Source organism: Mycteria americana, chromosome Z, assembly GCF_035582795.1.
Source record: "Mycteria americana isolate JAX WOST 10 ecotype Jacksonville Zoo and Gardens chromosome Z, USCA_MyAme_1.0, whole genome shotgun sequence".
Lineage (NCBI taxonomy): Eukaryota > Metazoa > Chordata > Aves > Ciconiiformes > Ciconiidae > Mycteria > Mycteria americana.
The window spans coordinates 63,038,777-63,062,117 of record NC_134396.1 but is presented as its reverse complement, the minus strand read 5'-3'; the positions used below and the strand labels follow the sequence as shown (position 1 = coordinate 63,062,117).

Genomic DNA, 23,341 nt, shown 5'->3' with positions numbered 1-23,341 from the left:
ACAAAAGATATAACAAAAAAAATCTTTTTGTACATATAGAAATATTTCTAGGACAGTCCGTCAACTTACTCAGGAAACCATTTAGCATGTTCTCTCCAAGGATCATCACCATCTTCCCAATTTCCTGGCCATCCACCACAAGCAAAACAGTCTGGACTTTCAGGCCTCTATTGGAATTATACAGTTTTTGGTCCATATTACCAGCCAACCAACCAGGACGACAAAACTGAGTACGTAATGCTCAAAGAAATGAGAGGCACTGTGGGCAAGAAACAGAATTGCTCCCAGTGACTCCAGTTATCCCCCAAGTGGACTGCACAGATACCACCTTGAGATACAAAGCAGAAATTACTTTTTTTTTTTTAGAGGCTATCAGGCATAATCTCATGGGGCAGCTGGTTAGCAAATCTACAAGATGATGTGACGTCGTATTGAGAAATGCACTTGGAATAGCTCATAGTGGAAGTGTCACTGTGTAACCATGATTGCAATTCACTTAGATGCAACATCCCCTCCAGAAACAGGGAACCTACTAAGACTGTATTAAACTTCAAAAACAGGAACTATATAAAGGTAAGGAAGCCTAAATGGCTGACTAAATAAAACCAAACAACCAAAAAAAAAAACCCAAACCAAAACCACCCAACAACTCTGCTACAGGCATTTGAGAGTTTCCTGAAATGTTTCACTGGAAGTGCAACACCAGCATGTGCTATTCATTAGAAAAGACTTATGAAAAGTTACAGGAAAGGAGTATGGCTGATAGGAAAATAAACCAGATTACAAGAACTAAGAAGGTATCATTCAAAAAGCTGAAGCTTTTGAGCAAAGAAAACAGAAGGCTTAAAAGCTCTGACAGATGAAGCGTGAAAATAAAATCAGGCAGGCTGGGGAAAGAAAAAAAAGTCCAAGAGTAACAAGCTAAAGGAATCTAAACCTTCTTCCAAATGGCAGGAACAAAAAGCCAGTGAAGAGAGCTGGTAGAGCAGCTGCTAACCAGGCTGTAAAAGAACCATTCAAAGGGGACAATGCAACTGCAGAGAACTTGAAGTGACATTCTCTGCAATATTTACATTAATGTTCACTGCAGAAGAATTCAGGGAGATTCCCATTGTCTAAACCAGGGGGGCCATAGAGCAGAAGGTGGATCCAAAATCAAAGCAATTATGCAACAGATTATGGCTGAGTGGGGAAAACATAATGTCAATCTTTAAGAGACATCAGATCTGTAAGCCTGGCATCTGTTACAGACAAATAAGCAGAAAAAAGTGTAATTATGCCACTATACAAACCCACGATTAATCCACACCTTAGTGCATGTGATTGAGGTCCCCTCAACTCAAAAAATACTGTATTAGAACAGGAAAAGGTGCAGGAAACAGCAGCAAGGATGATAAAATGTGGAACACCTTCCGCCTAAGGAACGGTTGAGTTGCCTATGTTCTTCAGCCTGGGAAAGAAAGCGTTTATGAGGGATACAATACATCACAAAATGATGAGCGGCACGAAAAAAAAAATGATACCCATTCAAGTATTGTAAGTAGACTCACGCTGTTTTATAAATCAAACCAGAAATCCCTCTAAGGATTGCTTCCAATTACCTGTAAAGAAAAACCCAGCTCTGGCAAGCAAATTGGGCTTTGTTCCTCTGCCATAGAATGGCCATCCGTCAAAGGACTGCAGCCTCGCGTTCTCCGCACTGTACCTGTACGTGTGCTCTGCTGGGTTCTTCTCCAACTTCTGAACACGTATCTTGTACTTTGAAATATTGCCCACCTCTTTGCCCAGGACAAATTCACAAGTGGGACAACGTTTCTTGTGCTGTTCTTATGACGTACATCTAACCTTCATGGTAAAAAAAACTAATCCACGGCAAAAACACTGCACACTGGATTTAACAAGCATGTGATAAAACCCAGCAGCTGCCATTTTTGTCAAAGGCGATGATGAATGGGATGTATAGGACAAGAAAGACTTTAATGTATTGTGTTCATTTCTAATGGTAGGGTTGTAACTCTTCTGCAGCTGTTTATGGACTTACTGGAATTCTGCCTCCACGTCTTTGGCAAACTTGTGAAAATCAAAGGATACATGCGGGAAACGAGCTTGCACAATGTGGAAGGATTCAGCTCGTGTGTTTCATTGTCATTTGTCTCCACTGTAGGGTCCTCTTTGGTAGACATTTTCTGAAAAAACAAGGAAGACTACCCAATTATATTACCCACATCTTTTAGATAACATTCAGTCATCACCTCTGTTACCTTAATAACATGGTTTCTACAGGTTATAACCATTTGATTTCACCTTACTAAGAAGAGATAAGGTAACTGTAGAGTTGGTATATGCAGGTGTATTATTAAATCTGACTAGCCAAATTGTGACTTCCGTGAACTCTGATTGTCCACTGCTCTTACAAAACAATAGCAAGTATCCTGAAGCCATTATAACCAAAATGGAGGGAGGGAAAGAAGAGACATAAACAGGTGAGATTTGAGCAAGATAACACAGGGGATTGGCAGATCCTAAGAGCTTCATCCTGTAGCTTAAAAACCTAGAATGGCCTCAGTAAACCAACATGCCTCTATCATCTCAATTCTTCCATCTCAAGGCCATGACTGAGTGTTGCTAGCACATTTTGAATTTATCCTTAAAGTAGGAAAAAAACAGGTGGCAAAACATACAATGCCAAATGGAAGATGGGAAGTAGAAGTGGGAAATAGAGAAAAGAAAATCAAAGCAAGCAACTGTTTTATTGCAGTATTTTTAAATGTCTACTGTTTTCAGTATAAGTAGTGACTAGTAGGAATTGCATAATCCTTCATGAAAAGGAACTGGGATTGCATCATCACCAAATGAAATTAATTTGGCAATGAGATGTATTGCCAAACTCATACTGTCAATACTTCTCTCCAATAAAGTGGTTTTATTAAATGTTTGGCATTTACACTAATCTTCTCAAACAGAGCTTATCTTGTAGAAGTAGTAACTTTTTATTGGTTGTTATTAGTACTGTGGTAAGACAACCGTAGGAAATACTTTGCTGTGTGATGGCTCAGAACGCAGCAAACACGCCTACAGTTCAGCTCCATATAGTCAGATTCTGCTCCCTCCACCTCCAAAGAGCTTTATTTTCTCAAATAATTGAGGGATCCTAAGAGATTTACAACATTTACCAAACAAATTAATCTGTAAGAAAGTGATTCTAAATCCAGAATGTCCAACCTGTTGCTTTTACTCTTTTTCACTGGTTATAAAAATCACATTCTCCTCTCATAGGAAAATGTGTGCTAAACAATTTAAGTGCTTTCAAATCTCAAGGCAAAAAGTGCTGCAAAATTTGTAAAAGTCTTCAAGTTCTATTATATTTTGAAAAATGACTTTCATGAATTGCACTATGGCACCACTTTTATTTTTCCTAAACATGATCCTCATTCAAATTTGATGACTTTTAAAATCAGCTTCATCTACTCTCATTCCTTCAGCCAGAAGTCTACAGAACCCAGTAATGCTTCAGTTAGTACTTTATGGCATTTCTTCATCCATAGGCTACCTCACAATCTAGAATTAAAACTATTCCCCATACTGCACGAGACAGACCAGGATGCCATCCAAGTTCTTCAGGAGCTGCGGTTGTTATGCAAAACTACAACCAGACATTTCTTTTACTCATATTTTAATTAATATATTTTCAGCACTTCCAGTCTTGGAAATTAGTTATGACCATTAATACAGATGGTAACTTTTATTCCTGCAAGGAAGGTATAAAGTGGACAGTAAAGCAAGGGCACTCACCTTTCCAAAATCCCCTTCACTCCACACGGCAGTGCACGCTCTAGTCTCACTGTGCCTTTCAGCCTCAAACTTCTTGCCACAGTTGTGTCCTCAATCCCACCACAGGATGTTTTTGTCTTTTTGTCTCTTCCCTCAACACTTTATGTCCAAACCGTATTATGCAACATCTTCAGGAAGTATAACAATTTCTCACAGCCCTGCTAATAACCTCACTGATTGACTAATCTTGTGGCAGATGCAGTAAATAAGAAAATACAAGAACAAGAATGAAGCAGGTTGTAGCTTCCCACAAGCAAAGGAGACTTGAGATCCAGTGAATCCCAGTCAAAGAGTACAGATGAAGGAAGCATTTCCTCCATGCAGCTTTAAATACAAAGGCCACAGCCGAAATTCTTTACACATCAGAGGAATGTTGTCCTGATAGCGAGTTTTCAGGACCTAGTTTGAACTGCTCTTCCTATCCAATGAGAAGGGTGGAAAACTACAAGCCAAATTATTACTCGGACCACAAGCAGGTAATGAAGTACATGGCCACAACTTCTACTTCCAAGTATGTTATTTTGGTAAGTAGCAAGAGTAAAAGCTAGAACAGATTTAAAGTGTTCTGACAAAACTTTTTTTTCCATTAGGAAATGCTGATTGTGAAGATGAAAGTATTATCAGAAAACATTGTATCAAGATGCTGTCACCAGTATCAGAATATCTAAAAGCCAGATGCTTAGAGCACTCCTCTGGCTTGGGATGGCCTACTGGACCACACCAAAACCCATGAATATGTTCTTTTTCTGCAAGTTTTTAGGATACCCTTACTGTAACAGGCACTGCAATCACCTGATAGCACAAAGGGTTTACAGGGATTGTTTGACTCAGCAGAAAATGAAACACAGATGCCAAACCAGTCATTTTTCTGCCAACACAGCAGAATTACTGCATTCTAGCCAGCCTGCAGGCATAAATAGTAGAAAAAGCACAGGAGCTATGTTAACAATTGAGAATTTGCATATTTAAGACTTGAAATGAAAACTGCCTGTGAAAAGTAGCATGTATTTGTATGTGGTAAGCATGAAAAATAGGGAACTAACAAGACAGGGGTTTGCTTTTTTTGTTTGTTTGCACTTTTAAGATTTAGTGGTTAGGTTAGACTACTGCTGTTCCTACTCTGACAACAAAGCTCACAATTTTAAAAATTAAGTCAGATACATCCAAGAGTAACTCAACCGCTGACGTATTACAAATGTCACAAGATGACTTCAGAAAACCAGATGTGACATACTGCTTTAGACATTGTACCATGACAACCTCCTCTTACTGCAGTGGAGCATGTTACGTTCTCACAAGTTCAAACTGCAATCACACTTTGAGCAGACACTGTAAAATGTCAGCGTGTCTTGCATTTGTCTCAATTTCCATTCTTCAGTGTTCACATAAGGACACACACTTCCCCTTCTCCTCCCACTTTACTGTCTGTTGCTCTGGGGGTTTAGCAAACGAGAGAAGACGACTTGCAGTTCTGGCAATTCATTCTAGCCTCAGAATCAAAATCGCATCACTGCCTGCGACCATCAAACAACAGCTTGTATAAACTCAGGTCTTACACTTTTGCAAATTCATTGCCTTTCAGTAACCTTACACTCCTACAAGAAAGTGAAACTTAAACCACACAACTACAGACACAGCAGTAACAGAATTCAGTTAGTTTTGAGCTGTACCATTAAAACCTAAAACGTGTTTTCAGCACATTTATAACAGCTGTATTTGAGTTGCCTTACTCAAGGCCAAGGTGAATAGCCACAATACTTGGAATTAAGATTTGAAGTGTTCCCCAGCTAATTGCTCAAAAACACCTTTGTTAAATTCTTACCAAAAAATGTTTTGATCTATAGAACTCCACCACCCACCAAAACCAAGAGCTTATAACAATTGATATACGAAATACATTTTCAAGGCTTCTTTTTTGAACAAATAATGAAACAAAGATGAATCATTATCATACAAACCAGTTTTATAACTTTCACATTTACAAATATACATGTTACTCACAATAACATTCAGAAAAAGCCAGAGCTCTTCAGACAAGAACAAAGAAAATAAATCAGATACAGATAATTCAAATATATTAACAGTAACAAAATCATTAATACATTAGGTAAAAATTAAAGTTTGCTCCCAAGCCAGTGTTCATCCTTCTGTAATCATCTAGGTCCTTCTTGTTTTGGGGTGCCTCAGTGAAAACTATGGCTGAATAAACAAAACAGATTTATGCAAGAATGACAGAGATAGACAATTTCTAAAAAGAGATGACATCATACAGATATGGGAGCAGGGTGCTCGTGAATACAGCCAGGACAGCAGTGCAGAGAATCATGAACGAACAAATCGCACTCCACGCAAAATGCATTGTGACACACTTTACATATGTAAACCTGTGTGGAAAAACCATAAAACCAAGTCAAATTAGAAAATAATTATCACCATCATAGCACTACAGTAGGGCAAAAACTGTGTCATCAAGACAGTATAAATAGACTATATTGCTAACATCACAGAAAACCAGTTGAATTACAGTTTCTAACAGCAAGTATGTCCAAAGGTCTGAGCTTGAGTCACTGTAGATGCTTCCAAATGGCTAAGAGGGGAAGTTTATTTATGCAACTCTTTAGGAAATCCCTTCCCACATTTTTATAGACTTTGCAGTCTAAAAGGAGTGACTCTATAACAGAGAACTCTAGTTAACCATGAGATAAACTTCCACAAGTATTTTTCTGGTCTTTAGAAGACTATACTAAAGGATCATCTCTACTTCTCTCACCCTCAATGCAAATTCCAATGCAGTTCAACATACTTACATTTTGATCTTTCATTTCTCCCTGGCAGCCTTGACAATACCTAAAAGCAAAATTGTACATTTTAACTAAAAAAAAAAAAGTCAAGATTGTGTAAAATGGTGTTTAAAAAACATCTCATACATAGTAACAATTTATGGCAATTATTTCAGCTATTCAACTGAACACACAGGATAACTGTTAATGGGAACTACAAGTATTTCTTACTGCCAGAGGTGCCCAAAAATGCCCAAACATTCAACAGTGTCTCCAGCAGCAAAGAAGCTGCTGCCAGCTAGTCTCACTTCTGTGACAAAAAAATTTACAGAGTCCACAAGTACACTCATTATCACAAATATCATTTGCATACCGTTCCCCCTGATATTCTTCCAGGGGAACTTCCTGAAAGGCATCCAAAGGAAACAAGTGATGGTAAGACCGAGCCAGGTGAGGTGCAGACACTAACGTAAGACCTGCAAATAAAGAGACATCAAAATTATTTTAAGAGAGGACTTACTGAAAAGCTTTTCTGTACTAAACAAAGGAAAAAGTAATTACTCAGTGATTCAGAGTTTTTAAGAATTAAAAACCATAAAATTATTTGTTTGATAGCTTCCATAATCCAAACATTTCCAGAATTAAATCCAGATATAAATTGAAGAACAAGCAAATTGCCCAAATTTCTAATTAAAATGTTTAACTCAGTCTTTAGAAGTACATTTGCAATGCACAGTTATAAAGTTAGTTAGTTTTTCGTCCTCATGCCATAACCAAAATGCACCAATAGAAGAGTCTTCTGATTAAATCTAAATATACAACTCCGTCTTGGCAACAATGGTTCTGCTGTTTCACATCACCAGTTAAAATAGTGCTCAACTACAAAGCTCTATTGCAGCCTGCTGTAATACCACCGAAGCTAAGCCATAGCCCTGTTTCAGCTAACACAGGTCTGCTGGTTTTGACCAGGATAGAGTTAATTTTCTTCATAGTAGCTAACATGGGGCTATGTTTTGGATTTGTGCTGAAAACAGTGTTGATAACACAGGGATGTTTTAGTTACTGCTGAGCAGGGCTTACACAGTGTCAAGGCCTTTTCTGCTCCTCATACCACCAGCGAGTAGGCTGGGGGTGCACAAGAAGCTGGGAGGGGACACGGCTGGGACAGCTGACCCCAGCTGACCAAAGGGCTATTCTATATCATATGATGTCATGCTCAGCATATAAAAAGCTGGGGGAACAAGGTGAAAGGGGGAGGACATGTGGAGTTATGGCATCTGTCTTCTCACGTAACGGTTATGCATGATGGAGCCCTGCTTTCCTGGAGATGGCTGCTGATGGGAAGTAGTGAATTAATTCCTTACTTTGCTTGGCTTGTGCACATGGCTTTTGCTTTCCCTATTAAACTGTCTTTATCTCAACCCACGAGTTTTCTCACTTTTACTCTTCCAATTCTCTTCCCCATCCCACTGCGGGGGGAGCAAGTGAGTGGCTCTGTGGGGCTTAGTTGCCAGGTGGGGTTAAACCATGACAAAAGGCTACTGTTAGCTGGGGCATGGGCTGGCACAAACTTCTTCACTGCTCACTCACATGCAGAGTAAACTTCCAAGCTCTTGTCCTGCTGACAGCTGCAGGTGTCGAGAATCTGTTGCTGATAATGGATTTTCTCCAATTACACCATTACCTTGCTGAAATGAAACTCATGCTAATATGAAAACCTTGACAGAAAACTAGGACAAGGTGACCCAAAACTAGACTTATTTCATCCTCTTGCCAAATACAAGCATCTTGATAATACCTAACACATTTTAGTCATATGCCTGTAGAAGCTAACAGGAGGACAGCTGTCGCTCACACAATATTAATACTACAAAAAATGCTAATCTTCCCTCCTGCCCTCATTCGGGGGGTGGGGGAGCCACACTATTGGTTGCACAGGCCATTAACATTTGCAAGACTGAAGGGCTTCCATTTACAACTCTATAGCCTTTCATGTGTCGATGTGCAGCCTGCCCTTGGGTTCAACTTTGAAACCTTTCATCCACATACTCGGGAGGTGAGGGGGTACTTCTGTCCTTTTACTCCAAAGCACTCTCTCTTCATAGCCTTGCACTTGAGGAGTCCGAAACATTGGTGGTTCTGTTAAATCAGGATTCTTGAGGAAATTATTACCATTCATATGTGAATCACCCTTCTTCCCCCCTTTGCCTTAGGGCTTTTAGTTTATAACATACTAGGGAATATGATACAGCTTTACTGTTACAGGTATAGTCCTGAAAGTCCCTTGCACAAAGCTGACATCCCAGGATACAGGAAGGCTCCTTAAAGCAGAGCTGGCTTTTAAGTCCTAAGTATAGCTGAATTTTTCTACTGCTTAACTCTCTTACCACTAACTCATAACTCATGTCTTCTTGCTACTCACCACAGATTTTGCATTCCACAGGAAGTTCACAGTATTTGGCTCTGCACTGGGGACAGAAATATCCACCCAATGTAAGACCAGGCTCACTGTTGTTTTCCAATTGCCTAGAGCAGAGAGAGACAATTTAATACCTCAGGGATAACACCATAATACTACATAACTACAAATACTACATAGTTCTCACAATAGTTTAATAAGTTTCAGTAGCTTCCATGCAACAGTTCCACATGTATGTCAGAAAGCAATTGACAGGGTGAGATATCAGTAATTACATTTTCCCAAAGAAACAGAACAAAGACCAAAGTTTCCCACATAAAGGAGCCAATATATCTTTAAAAAATAAAGTTACGAAAGATAACAGCATTAGTACTTCTACTTACACACACACAAATATTCTGTATTGACTTTAAGATGCATGTTAGTACTTATTCTTTCAAACAGCAGACACTATTTCCTTCTGAAAATTCAGACTGCCCTATCATCCCTGAAAACTATGATTCCTTTCATTGAGAAGAGAACTGGTACACTAAGCAAATGAGGCCTCTATTTTAAACTTCCCTTTAAAGTCACATTAGTAAATAGATAAAAAATACTTTATTCCAGATAATACCCTTCATCCTCATCATTATCTTTATAGTGATAAAAACACTTGAATAAAGAAATTCAAGTAAAATTCGTAGTAATTACTTTAATACCTTGTAGCACCCTTGTGTTCTAACCACTGCACAACACAACTAAAAGCCATTTACTACCTTCAAAAAATTTTAAATGTAAATTTTAAAAAGCGTATTCAACAGAGGTAACTATGACCACACACTGGATGTGCAAATGGAAATAAAATTTCTGCTGAGGAGTCACAAGACATTGCTTACTTTTTTTTTCGTGTTATTTTGCAGTATTTTCAATGACAAGCAGATTTTTCTAAGTATGATTAATTATTATTGAATTCTAATCAGCTCATTGAATTCTAACCAACTCTACTTACGCCATACTAAAGGATGGCTTTGCATCTTGATCAGATAGAGAAGCAATAGTATGCTGAGGAAAACCTGAAGAGAAAAACATCCCATATTACCCATTTTAAACATGCAAGTAATCTTTCAGTTTCTTACTTCAATGGAGAAGTTCAAAGATTATTCTAAACATTAAAGCCTATCTCTTTTTATTGTTTGTTTGTTATTACAGGAGAAGTAATACACTCTTACTAGGTATCAAATTCTTCCTAAAGGTCTCTACCTACATCCACCAACAAATCCCTCATTGTACTTCCCCCAACTGAAAAAGATCTTTTCATAGACTTCATATTAACAGAAGCTCACTGGAACCCCATTTTTGAAGAACAGCTAAAAAGAAAATTATGTGCAATGGTAGCAAAGCAAAAAGAGCACTACATGAATGTTCACTTGAACAATGGTTTCTAATTAAGGGGAAAATATTTTTATATGCAGACACCAAGTGCATATTCACCTTCCAAGTGCAGTATATAACAGATGAGACTATAGCACTTTATGGAGGCTGTAACAGATACCATCCTTTCTACCACTTATTTTTTTACAGCTCATGTCAAGTGGGCAGTTAATTTTTCCAAGTGCTGCTCAGGCTTCACCTATAACAAGTAAATCTATTCAGTATTTAAATCTACACATAAAAATACAAACATTCTTATCTGTGAAAATGGGTGGATGAAAGCGAGAAATCAATGCTCTAATTCGTGGCATTAGAGCTCCTATTCTGGTTTAACTCCAGGCTTAAATTTATCGAGAAATACATCAGGAGAAAAGGTACCTAATCCGTTTGTTTAAAGAACACCACAACCGTGCTCCTAACAAACATGTACTACATGGCCAAACAGATGGCTCTTACAGTCAGTTAAGCTTACAATAGTTGCCTTCTGCAGGGAAAAAAACAGAGGGAGAAAGAAAATAGTTTTTCATCCTTCATTTCTAAGTATTACATTTATACCAATTACTGTACAAGCAGTATCATTCCACTTTATTGTTTCCAAGTGCAGTTGAGTAATCCGTCTTTTTGTTTTAATTCTTAACTTTATTTAAAAGCTGACTACTTCGCAGGAACAATGTCAAGAAAATTGATATCTATTTAGCAAAATAAAAGTTAAACTAAAAAAAGAACAATTGTGCAATGTCTTTATTACGCTTCTAACTATTTGTATGGCTTTAACACAGGAGGTGCAAAGAAAGAAAAAGACAAGATTCGCAAATCTTGTGCTAGGACTTTAACAAAACCATATCCTACCCATTCGAATAAGGGAGCACTCAGAACTTGAACTGGCAGGTGGAGGACTAACATGATGCATCAGCAGTTCCTTATAATGACTTTCATCTAAAATAACGTGGTAAGTTCCTGTCACAAAGAAAGAAATGCCTTAGTCTCAGATTATGAGTAGATAAGAATACAAACGTATTCTCCAAATGACAGAAAACAACTTAAGTAAAAAAAAAATAATTTAGCCAACCCTGTTCCTAAAAAAGTCCTGTTAATGCTACTGAAAATGACAAGTTTTAAACTAATAACACCAGAATGTTTAATTAGATATGAAGGCCCACAGCTTTTTCTCCAACATTACACTGTAGTAATGATATTGTAAGAGTTACCACTGTAGTAATTGATATTAACATGCTACATTAAAGTTCCACATCACATAGCTTTATATGTGGAACACTAGGTTTTAAAATATATATATTTCTTCTCTCTAGAGATGCAGCTACCAGCTGATAATAATTTCACTAAATACTGTGTATTTTGTAGATTTGGGAAACTCTTAAATTTTCTGCGAACACAACAGAATATTCATCCTTAAATATCAAAATGCATTAATGAATATATGACAGACAAATTATTTACTTCACTTCAATTTTATACTTCTATTAGTAGTATAACAACTGAACTTCAGATACATACCACCAGTTTCTCGGGCAAGTACTGTACAAACTCGAACTTCAGCACTTAGGCCGATGACAGATACTCTGATCTTAACTGCTTTTAAACACTTCAATGGAAAAAGAAAGCATACTCAAATTCATATGCAGAACAGAAAACAGTAAAAAGCTTCAAAGTTTTAAATGCAAATTAACTGGTGATGACACTGCAACTGTCTGTTTTTAGTCTAATAGCTTGGATGTTCAACGTAGTAGTCAAACTTCACTTCTGTACCTTAATTAGATCATAGATGTTGGCTGGATCACATGTTGTCAGACTGCTGAAGACTACCAAAACCTCTCTGCTTGTATGTCCTGGCATGTGCCTAAAGAAAGTATATAGTTAATTCACTTCTGTACACTAAGCTACTTGCATGCTAAAGTTTCCAAGGACTTTAACATACTAAAGTCAGAAGATGACATGATATGACGTCCCCTACAAATGATAGAAGACTGGTAAAACCTTTCACCTTCCAAAAGCCAAACCTTCCCAGTATCTAAAATACAGTATTTGATTGTGTAGTTGTTACCTGATTGTTTGCTCTAATGCTTAAGTTATTCCTGTACCTTAGCTGTACTCTCACAGGTAAAATTCACCTTCAAACTAGCAACACTGCAGTAAGTCTTCCTGACTTCTTAAAATAAAAAACTCTGATCAGTTTATGGGTGTAAATCCATTACTTTTAACTACTGCCTTTTAGTTCTTAATGGAAAACTCTCTTCCAACTAGTCATTCAAATAATTTTTTATGACATTGACTACTAGCTTTGTTCTGTCAGTGTTTCTAGCTATAATTATTTGTTAAAACAGACTTCCACAAATGTTTATCCCATCTCAATACCTCACATAGCAAAGAAGTTTATTAAATCTATCCTACCTGAAAATTCACCTTTCTAAAGTATGCCAAAACTCCCACCATATTATTGTGATCCAATGCTGTTTCTCTTCCTGTTCTCTTATCATTACTAACCCCTAACTCTGCCCTCTCTCATACCTTAGGCCTCTAGTAAAAAATAATTGCAGGGTCTTTCATCACCATATTCATACACACCATAAAATAATCTACTTTCTTTTAAAATATTGTTGCTTTTTATAAGCAGCACATCTCTAAATAGAAGCATCTTGTGTCAGAAAATTAAATTCTGCACTACTAGCATATTTAACTTCTTAACAGTTTGTATTGTGAGAGGACATAAAGCTGCTGTTTAAAGACTCAGGTCAGCATGATGGAAAATGCTGCTTGTAAAAAATACTGTCTCTGCCCCTCCAAAAATTCACAATCAGCATTATACAGATTATGGAAAACAAAGAAAACAGAAAAACTCCAGGTATATACTAACTTTAAAGTCTGCATGGCCAAATTTAGGGAATTATACAGAGATGGCTCTCCACTGCAGTTCATATCCACTGCTTTCTTCAGAGCAGTTATGTGCTTTTTTGAGTTACCTGTAAGTGAAAAAAACAATTCACCTGAAATAACAAGTTAAAAGAATTGAAATATTTAAACTATATATTTAATGAAGTGTACTTGTACAACAACAGTTTTCAAACTGCTACTTGTACGTCTATTGTTCCTCCTCAGAAACTGACCTCTTGATCAGAATATAGAAAATAATAAAACAATATATTAACAGAAAGACATTTGCTCTACAGGCACTCAATTGTTTGAAATTTTAAGAATTCAAAAAGAATAAAATCACTGTTGCGTATCATTAAGCGCTTAACATGAGTGTAAAGCATCTCACAAACTGTTTCAGCACAAACAGAGTTTAGTTTCCTTCATTATACTCAAAGTACTGTTCAAGGATTGATTGATCCTCAAATTCCTCAATAAAGTTGCTCCTGTTTTACAGGTGAATAAAGAGGAAAATTTAAGACTTCATCTCTGAAGCCACATGATTGCTAGTGACAGAAGGCAGGAACCAAAGAAACCTTGCTTCTTAACATCTGGTCAGATCTCACAGAACACACAGATGTCATAAGATACAAAGTTAACAAACAGGGTGAGAAATTAACTATAGGCGAAACAAAACATATTTTAGTTGCAATCTGGATAAGACTTGATGACGAACAAGCACGTGATGACAATTCTAGATCAAAACAGATCAAAATAAAGACTCTGGTTTCAGATAACTTGCAATAATGTCTCTTTTAAATTAAAAATATTATGTTAACACTACTTCACTTTCAGCAGTGTCATCCAGGTAGAACGTGTAACATCAATGCAAGAGATAAAAACATCTCCAATTTAAAAAAAGATATACTACCTCCCTACCTGAAAGTTCTGTCATTTTTTCAGCTCTTTTACTCTTGGTTACAATTAAGCCAATCTGCAGAAGAAAAAAAAAAAAAAAAAAAAAAAGTAAAACTTTTCTTAGCAAGTTTAAAAATAAGTTGATTTACATTTTTGCTATATTTTGCCTAATACTTCTTTATGGTCAGAATTACTTAACTATACAAGTTTTCCTGTAAGTGTAACAACAGCAGCACAACCCTATGCATCAGTTAACATACTTTCCTGTATTTCCAGTACTTTTGCCACAGAGTACAAAAAGAAATCTTCTAAAATTCTAAATGCCTGAAAAAAATATAATCAAGTCTTCTGTGTTAGAATTTATGTTCAGGAAAAAGGGACCAGACGGGTTCTTATTTTCATTAGTTCAGGCAGAAATAAGAACTGCACCAGACTGATGAGGAAGGGGTGGGAAGGAACACATCAATTGAAAACAGTTTACTAGATAGTGTTAAAACTAAAACTAACTTTAAAAATAGTTTTCAGTTACTTGTTTCTTGCATGGTTGTACATACCTGACTAATAGGATTTTGGTCAAAGTACTCTTCAACAAAATATTCCAATAACTATAAAGAAAAGTGAAGACTGTTAAAAACTAAAGAGAGTTTTATTCCACATGCATTAAGTAGGTGGTACTTACAAAACATTCAGTATCATTAAAAAAAAAAAAAGTTGGAAAAAAAAAAGGGGGGAATGAGCCCTTCCTTTCCATTCTCCTTTCACCCTAGTCCTTCCATCCTTCTCCTTCCTTCCATGTTAGCAATGCAACGTTGATTTCAGAAACTAGCCACCCCTTATTTTATTCACTTCATATGTTAAAGTTCTAGATTACTGTTGGTTCAAATGGAGGTTTACGATACACCAAAAAACACTAATTCCATACACAATCATCAAAACCCAGGATTTCAGTGCTTAGTGTTGTTAGAGAAGACCACATAGTACAAGGTGTACAGTTCAAGTCCTCCACAGTCTGAAGCAGCAATCCAATTCAACCCCTGTCTAGCATCCATTCAACCCAGAATTCATCAAAACATAACTGTAAGAAAAAAAAATTCTAGATGTGTAATGAAAGCATGTTTGTTCTTCTTTCATCTCTTATTACGGGCAACACTTCAGGTTAATTTCCACATACTTTTCATAATGTTATCTTTCCATAATATGTCCTTACAAAGTGTTTTTACTGTACAGAAGTACTCGTGCAAGGCAAACTAACATCACACAGACTTTACTACTCAAAAAACCAGGAAAATTACAGACTAGCAACAGAGACAAGGCAAAAAAAGTAGGGGTGAGAGGAGAGATGAGGCTATGCACGTAATCTAGTCACAGGAGACTGCCATTCTTTTACATGCAAAATGGAACTGGTTTACAGAGAAACAGTGGATTAATAAGAGAAAACTTTTGAGTACAGAAATACCTTCAAAGTGCAAGTAAGTCTGTTCGGTTTTAAATCTTGGTCCTCCATAGTTCTTGATCCATCAACAACCACGTAAAGGTGACGCATCTGCATTTTCACCAGAAGTGATAATCACTCACAGAACAGATATTTAAATGAACCGTTCATTATTCCATTTACTTAAAAAAGCAACTACTTCCTCCCCCAAACAGGGTAAATTCAGTATACTGTGCTATGCAATCAATAGCAACTGAAAAAGTAATGCATTTTTTCTGCTTTTCCTTCAAAATGAAAAAAAAAAAGACTATCTTGAAAAATACAGTTCTTTTCCTCTCACGATAAGCTACAAAATATGCATAGTTTGCACCTTCACCTCTTCATCCGAAGAGCTCAGCATTGTCTAAAGTAATGTCGTTATTTACAACTCGTTTAAATTATGCCCATTTTTCACATAAAGAAAAATCGACAGTGCAAGTGTGTGTGATCTGACTGCTGTTGCAAAACACACCCTGATACAGCGAATACGCCAAACCTCCACTTCTGAATATCATGCTTCACATCCCACCTGCCAATGAACAAAAAATGTTTAAAAAAAAAAAGAAAAAGTCTGGTGGAAAACGCAAGCTTTGGTCTCAAGCACATTAAGTCAGCAAACGTGTATTTCAGATTAGGCATACCACCTCTATTCAAGTAGTTTTGGACTCAGGACAGACAAGGGTTAAGACATTAACATACCATTCCAAGTCGAACTTGTCCATGGTGTTCATAGAGTCTAATAAAACACAAAAGGATTTAAGTAAGATGCAAATGAATAAATGGTTCCTAAAACAAAAGTCCGGAACAAATCCCATACTAGACTTCTGGCAAATATGAAGCGCTAACAAACCACAGGCACTTATTTACACTGAAAAAAAGACAATTAAATTACAAACAGATTTCATGCCTCTCAGAAAACAAACAAACAAAAACTATTTCTTACTACCAGGTTTGATGGAACTCTAAAATTTTATCCAAATTTGAATATTTTAACACAATCTGAAATAAAACAAATCTAGATTTTATCTAGCAATTTTTCTGACAAGTTGAAAGACAAATCTGGTGCCATGGTACCAAAACCCAGCTTGAAGTATGACTTGTATATTAAAAAAATGTTTCTCTAAGCAGTGCAAACTGCAATTGCAGTGCTTTGCAGTGTTTCATCAGATCAAGACCTCACCTCTTTAGCTAGCACACATCTGGGGTATCTAGCCTGTATACATTCAGTCTTAAGATTAAAGATAAAAAAAAATTTCACTATTTTTTCTGGCACAATTAATAAGTAGCAGGCAAGAGCTCTGAAGGGGTAAGGACACAAAAATATACTGCAGGCGTGCCAATATGCTTACTCAACCTAGAGGACCCAGTTTCAGAATGATTAGATCCTTATAACTGATCAAACCAGTATTATTAGCAGGCTCGTGGCAACACAGAATACCTTTTCCTCTTTGCCTTGAAAAGAATGTCCTCGATGGTCGCTTTCAGCGATCCGGATTCATCTTCTTTCAGAATTTCCCTACGCAAAACAGATCGTTATTGAGCAGGAGGAAGACTTTCCTCGTTTTTCACCAACAAGATGGTGAAGAAGGAAAAGGAAAGCCTACCATGTTCTTTCGTAGCCTCCTTCCCAGCGCTTGGTCCGTTCGGGTTCGTCATCCATCCCCGCGGCTTCGCCCTGCCGCTGCAGAGGACAACGACGGCCGCACTCCCGACTACAACGAAAGCCGCTGGCCCCGGCCGGGGAGGCGCAACTCCCGCCTGAAGGGAAGCCCCGTTACAGTGCCGCACGGGGGGTGAAAGGGCTTGAGGAGGAACCGGCCCCAGGCGGACCGCCGGCGACCGGGTGGGCTGAGGGGAACCGGACCCGCGCTCTGCCCGCGCCTGCCCTCAGGCCCAGCCGTCCCACCGCGCCGACCCGGAAACACCAGCGCCCGCCCTCTTCCGCCTCGGTGCGCCGCCAACCCCTCCCGGCCGTCGCCCGGGCCGCGGAGCGATCGTTCCGGGGAGGAGGGGCGGCACTCGCCGGCAGGCAGGAGGGAGCGAAGCGAGCCCCGGTAGCTGTCACCGGTAATGCCGGTTTTACCTTGCCCCGAGCTTCAAAATGCTCTGACGCTGCACTTTCCAACCCCAGTCTCAGCGCCAGGCGGGAAAGGAACCCTCGGGGGAAGCAGGAGCGAAGCTGTCCGACATCTTAGCGGCTCCTATGAACGGGCGACCTTCGGCATCTCAAACTGAGGAAAATACTGCTGCCACTACAATTAAATACAGGATATTTTTTCACAACAACATCATAATACTCCAGTTAAATTATTAAAAGGATGGTAGCGTAGCGAAAACGCGTTGTGGATAGATCACTAGCGTGGGCACGGAGCCCGCGGTACGTTTCTGTCAGGTCAAGCTGGCCCTCGGTCACCTCGCAGGGACCGGTTGACAGGATTAAGGCACTATCTGGGTTGACATGATATTTCTGTAATTAGCTGAAGTAATTTCAGTAATTAACAGAAGAATCCAGGAGCCTGGAAAAAGACCGTTATTTACATATACTGTAGCTTTGAATTTTAATGCATAATTACACTCATCAGTTACTTAATGAAAGTAACTGCCTATTATTCCAGTAGCAAAAGCACTGCTTTAACTCTGTTCTAAAATACAGAACTTGGAATTCATTCATTGCTGCAAAGTTTAAGGTATATCTTCTGTGATTTTAACGTGCTTACAGGAGCAAACTGGGTAGTGGAGTAATACAAGTATTTGCAAATGCGCAGAGTAATCTCACCATATTCAGAATCGCCCCTTTCAGGCTGGGCTCTTGTTTCGCTGTGATAGCTTTCTTTCGGGATTTCTTTTAATAAACTATCACTACAAAGCTGTGAACAGTTAACTGGCAATTGCATATAAAATGTGGTTTGGGATGCTTTGTATTCTATTGAGTGAGTGTGCTGATTGCTCTGACCAAAAGAAATGTAGTTTTTCACTAAATGTTGTGTACATTCCATTTTTCAGATATCTTTAAATTTACTGTTTGTCTCCTTTGCAAGCATACAATTTATTTTTAAAGGTGGCCAGAAAGATATAAGAAGGACTCTAGTTCATATCCAGCAGCTCTTGGCATTACAGATTACAGCAGAGAGATTTTGAAACATTGACTAAGGTAGTAGAGTGGTGCCTGGTGAAGATACTGTGCTGGATGAGTTCTAACTATACATGCCAATGCAACTTAGAAAAAGTTTATTTTTGGTCTATAAAATAGCACATGTCTAGACTAGAAGATGTAATGTAGGGATTTCTTAGAGATGTAAACTTCCTGAAGCTACAGCTTTTCCTTTTCACTTGCTTTTCAAAATAGGGCAACAGGCTATTTTGTTTGCACACACAAAACTCTGACTAGACACTAAAAGAAAGCATCAAGAAGAGAATCAGTCACAGTTTTAATGCCCAGTAGAAATACTGGGGTTTCGGCTGGTACAGAGGTCCGGAAGGGGCTTTTATTTTTCTCTCCAAAGAAGAAATCTGAAGCACTTGTAATAGTGATTATCTTCATATGCAGGCAGAAAACAGGTTGTGCATCTCACACTGAAAATGCAGTTATATTTATAGATGTTAACTAAACACCTTTCACAACTACTGTAGTAAAGATTATAAAACTATGCTTAACTATGTAAGAGTAGCTTTCTTCTATTACCCTTACATTGCTATGCCCAGAAATTGGCAAACAATTCTGCAGTAATATCATACCAGTTGATGCCAAATGAAGCACAACATGGTCCCTACATTCAGGAGTTCATAACAGCAACTAGTTCACATTGTTAAACATAGAGGATTATTTGTTTAAATACAAGAAAAGCATTTTCAGTTGTATGGATTAATGTCACGGTACTTGAGAAGATGACATGGTGACAAAATCTTGCCATAGGATGGATTGGCCTTTGTGAAAATGACGCAGCAGGGAAAAACCACAAATACAAGAGTACAAGGGAACAGAAGGACAGATTTGTTAGCAGAACAAAATCGCTAATAGAAAAACAGGATCAGAACTGAAACATTCAAGACTACCAAGATCTGAAATCTGCTGTGAAAAAAATTATTTACATATTATTTACACATGCCTATATATAATTTGTATGTATCTCCAGAAAAAAATACACACAGTGGTAGAAAAGGAAAATTACTGTAACTACTCAATTATAGGTAGAAAGAAACCCAATGACATCTACAGAGTGCACATATTTTAGGAATAGTAGGGAATAATCAGTCTTTCAGGATGAGAGAATACATCGTAGCCATTTTACATGTTCTGGTAATTCCACAAGGTCTTTATGTATATTTAAAAAGGATTACAGTGCAGGTTCTAGAACTGTACCAATGTCTATTTTGTTAGAGTGAAAATGACAAGTAGTTTTAAAAGCTTTGAAATATTTGCTTTCCCACAACACAAGCAAAAAGAAAATGCAGTTACGCAGAAGTGTACTCTTTCATGTGCAGAAAGAGTTTGAGATCTTTTTAGAGTAACTGAAGTTTTCCTCTTTTGCATTTCAAAATGCAAAAAGAGGAAACAAATTAGTTTCAGGTATTTTGATGTTACGTGATTATGTCTTGCTTCTACCCAAAGTAATTCTGAGCAGCACTGATCCATCTCATGTCACCAAGAGCTTCCATTTCATAAGCATCACAGTGAGGATTAGCTCAATAAAGCTAGAGATAGTTTTAGCTGATTTCTCTGCAGAGCAATCATAACTTTACTGGATACAGTGGAAGTGTGCCAAGACTGGGTTTGACCTCTTGAATTACAGGAAAGTTGCCCAGCATCCGTTTCTAAGGGGTGTCACTCTGCATCCACGTAAGACAATAAATGAGGAAGAAAACATTTAAACAGTAGTAACATTTCCTTAAATAGGAGTGGGGAAAACTTACTGCATCCTTCAGCCTGTTGCATTTTTCAGGAGCAATTTATAAATATAGGGGAAACAGAGGAGTAATGAATTAGCTTTAAATTAAACCATACCTGGGAAAAATCCAAGATATTTTGAAGGAAAGCAATGAAAACTGCTGAAGATGGAAAAAGGGGAATTCTTCGGTTTAAGAAGTCAAGATTTGCTTCTAGGAACTGAAATAAAGTTGTAGCTTGATCTACTCCCATTAGATCACATGCCATCCTTTCTTAAGAAGGAAAAAGTCCAATTTATAAAATGTCAAAATGGAAAAATGGCTGCAAGCTGACAATTTTAATAGAGAAGAGAGAAATGGGCCTTCTTTCAGAAAAGGGTTATTTTTTATTGTCAAAGCCAAGAATTTCAATGTTGGACAGGAACGCAGGATACACATTCATTTGTAGATTATGATTGTCCAAATGCTTCAAATCCCACCACAATTTTGAGATTAATAAACTCAATACTGGCTGCTTCTACAATTTCAAATCAATTAGGTTTTTCATTGCCACGAGTATTTTTAGTTGATACGCTGTCTTGAAAGCTAGTCCACCCTACTAGGTGATACAAACTTTTGGTTATATTTGTTAAGTGCTGCTTTATCTGCCCTGCCAAAATGTACAGATTAGAAAAGAGTATGCAGATGTTGCCACAGTTATCTTGATCAAGGATACCCAGCTGTTTATCAAGACAAAAAAAAAAAAAGCAAGCCCTTTTATTATTTATTCAAGTTCAGTTTGAAAATTATTATATTCCTGAAACTGTAAGTCTCTTGGACATTTCCCTTTGTAGATTTGTGGAGCCAGGCAGGCATTTTCTAAGAGGAAGACCAAAGGATAAAATTGCTTGTTATATACATTCAGTGTCTGAGGACAGGCTGTAATTGAAAGTGGACGCTGTGTGCCCATTGATGTAGGGCAAGATTACTTGGTAAGATTCAAATAAATGATTACTACCTTCTGCAAAAACCCAGCCACATGAGTAAGACCACATAGCAGACTGTTTACACGTACGTGCAACAGTGTAGATTCACAGAGTTGAGACTAGAGACACTGCATAGAAAGACTGACGTGATAATAATCTCGTAACTTTAGTTTTGTCTGAAGTATACCTTCTATTCTTTAAGGATATGAAGAGACCACTCTCCCTGATAGTTCTGATGGTAACTGATTCTCACTCAATTTCCTCCTAATTTCTGTCTGGCATTTGACTGGCTTCAACTCCCAGCCATTAATTCTTATCTCATTAATCTAAATTTCTCTGAAAGATAAAAATGTTTCTTAGACTAATATTTTTCCTTTGGCACGTTCAGAGCACTGTTGACAAGACCCTTTTCAGTCCTCCATTAACAGGCTAGAGCAAAACCAGCTCACCAATTGTATGCACCGAAAGTGCCTGCTTAGCAGCATGGAGGTCCATAACAGACCCAGGACTGAGCAAGTAATTTACTGTAATGATGGCAATGTGTTGCCCTGCTGGACTTCCTAAGCTGCAAAGGTAAATGCCTTCTCCTGGGGCTCCACGCTCAGCACGCCCCACTGCCATGCACTGTGCTAATCCTATTTGAAACCCAAAAGGCTGGCAGAAGGGAGTATTCCTACATATCTTCTCTCCCCAGCTTTTGGAAAATCCACTCAGCCACACCTGTGGCACCTTGCTGGGAAACATGGAGTGATCCACACACAGCTTTCTCTGCTTGGTTTACTTCCTTGTTCCAGCCACAGGCATGGTGTCCCTTTTTCCCCAACTGATTCATTGGAAACTTTGCAGGAAAGGAGCACGATGGTTCTGCAGAGGCTATGCAGGCACTGTCTGAGGTTCCAGGAGCCAGTTTCTCAGAGACTGAAACTCAGGCCACTGTCAAAGGCAGCCTGGAGCTGGGTGTCTCTGTCCTATGGGAGGAAGACCTATTAAAGGTGCAGACTGTGAATCTTCCAAAGAAAACATCAGAGTCAGCTTCTTTTTAGCACTTCATAAACATCAGTTGATGCTTAAACTTGGATTACTCTTCTCTTGGTACTAATGCAATGCCCAGAACTCCCACTGAAAAAAAATGAGAAACCTGGGTGTACAGTGAGAGGTCATTTAGATTGCAGGGATTTGGACAAGGACCTCTCCTAGAAAGAAAAGTTTAACAATTATACAGCACAATAGGTATAAAACACTTGGCCCAGCTCCTTTATAAGGCAGAGAGGTTTCCTTGTCTTTGAAAAGAATAGCCAGCTGAACCAAAGAGAGAGGCACCTGAAAGAGAGGGAGAACAAGGACTAGCACTGACTGACATCTGATTTCAGACTGATGAAAACACTGAGACACCTTCCAGGTAGACAAGACTGAAGGCTTTCAAATGAAGAGGTGCCAAGTTTTCAAATTCTCTCAGTGTTCCCACGTTATTTACTTTGTCCACTAAAACTCTTGGAATTAAGTGGCTGATAGAATTGGAATGTTAACTTTATAAATATGAAAGTGGGCTTGTAGCCATCGGGATTGCAGTGTGAATGATAAGGGCTCAAAAATCAGAAGGGATATAACTGCCAGAGCAAGGTATCTTAATGCATTTCCAGTACCGAAGAACACAGGTGGTACTAACATCACTGTTCTAAACTGGAAACAGCTTTCCTGATGTCTTGTGTTTAATTTAACGCAAAAGTTGAACACTTTCTTTTAAAGAAAAAATCATCGCTAATGGAAAATTGAAATAACCTTATTCAGAGCACCT

The 23,341-nt window shown here is 38.1% G+C and overlaps 1 protein-coding gene across 1 annotated transcript; it reads right to left on the bottom strand.

Moving 5' to 3' along the window:
* Positions 1-5,771: 5,771 nt before the first annotated feature.
* Positions 5,772-17,630, bottom strand: GTF2H2 (general transcription factor IIH subunit 2). Its single transcript, XM_075527243.1, has 15 exons — positions 17,302-17,630; positions 17,136-17,213; positions 16,397-16,433; positions 15,683-15,769; positions 14,781-14,831; positions 14,248-14,302; positions 13,313-13,418; positions 12,208-12,298; positions 11,956-12,043; positions 11,290-11,397; positions 10,019-10,082; positions 9,034-9,137; positions 6,985-7,087; positions 6,639-6,678; positions 5,772-6,215 (listed from the first exon to the last, which is right to left on the bottom strand). Exons 1-15 carry the CDS (start codon positions 17,355-17,357, stop codon positions 6,096-6,098), a joined length of 1,188 nt encoding a protein of 395 aa, XP_075383358.1. The 5' UTR covers positions 17,358-17,630; the 3' UTR covers positions 5,772-6,095.
* Positions 17,631-23,341: the final 5,711 nt, after the last annotated feature.

Coding starts and splice junctions, on each gene's coding strand:
- GTF2H2 (XM_075527243.1), bottom strand. CDS start 17,357: ATGGATGACGAACCCGAACGGACCAAGCGCTGGGAAGGAGGCTACGAA. Junction 15,770..16,396: donor GACAAGTTCGACTTGGAATG/GTATGTTAATGT, acceptor GTGAAAATGCAG/ATGCGTCACCTTTACGTGGT. Junction 6,216..6,638: donor GAGAAATGAAAGATCAAAAT/GTAAGTATGTTG, acceptor TTTTCCACACAG/GTTTACATATGTAAAGTGTG.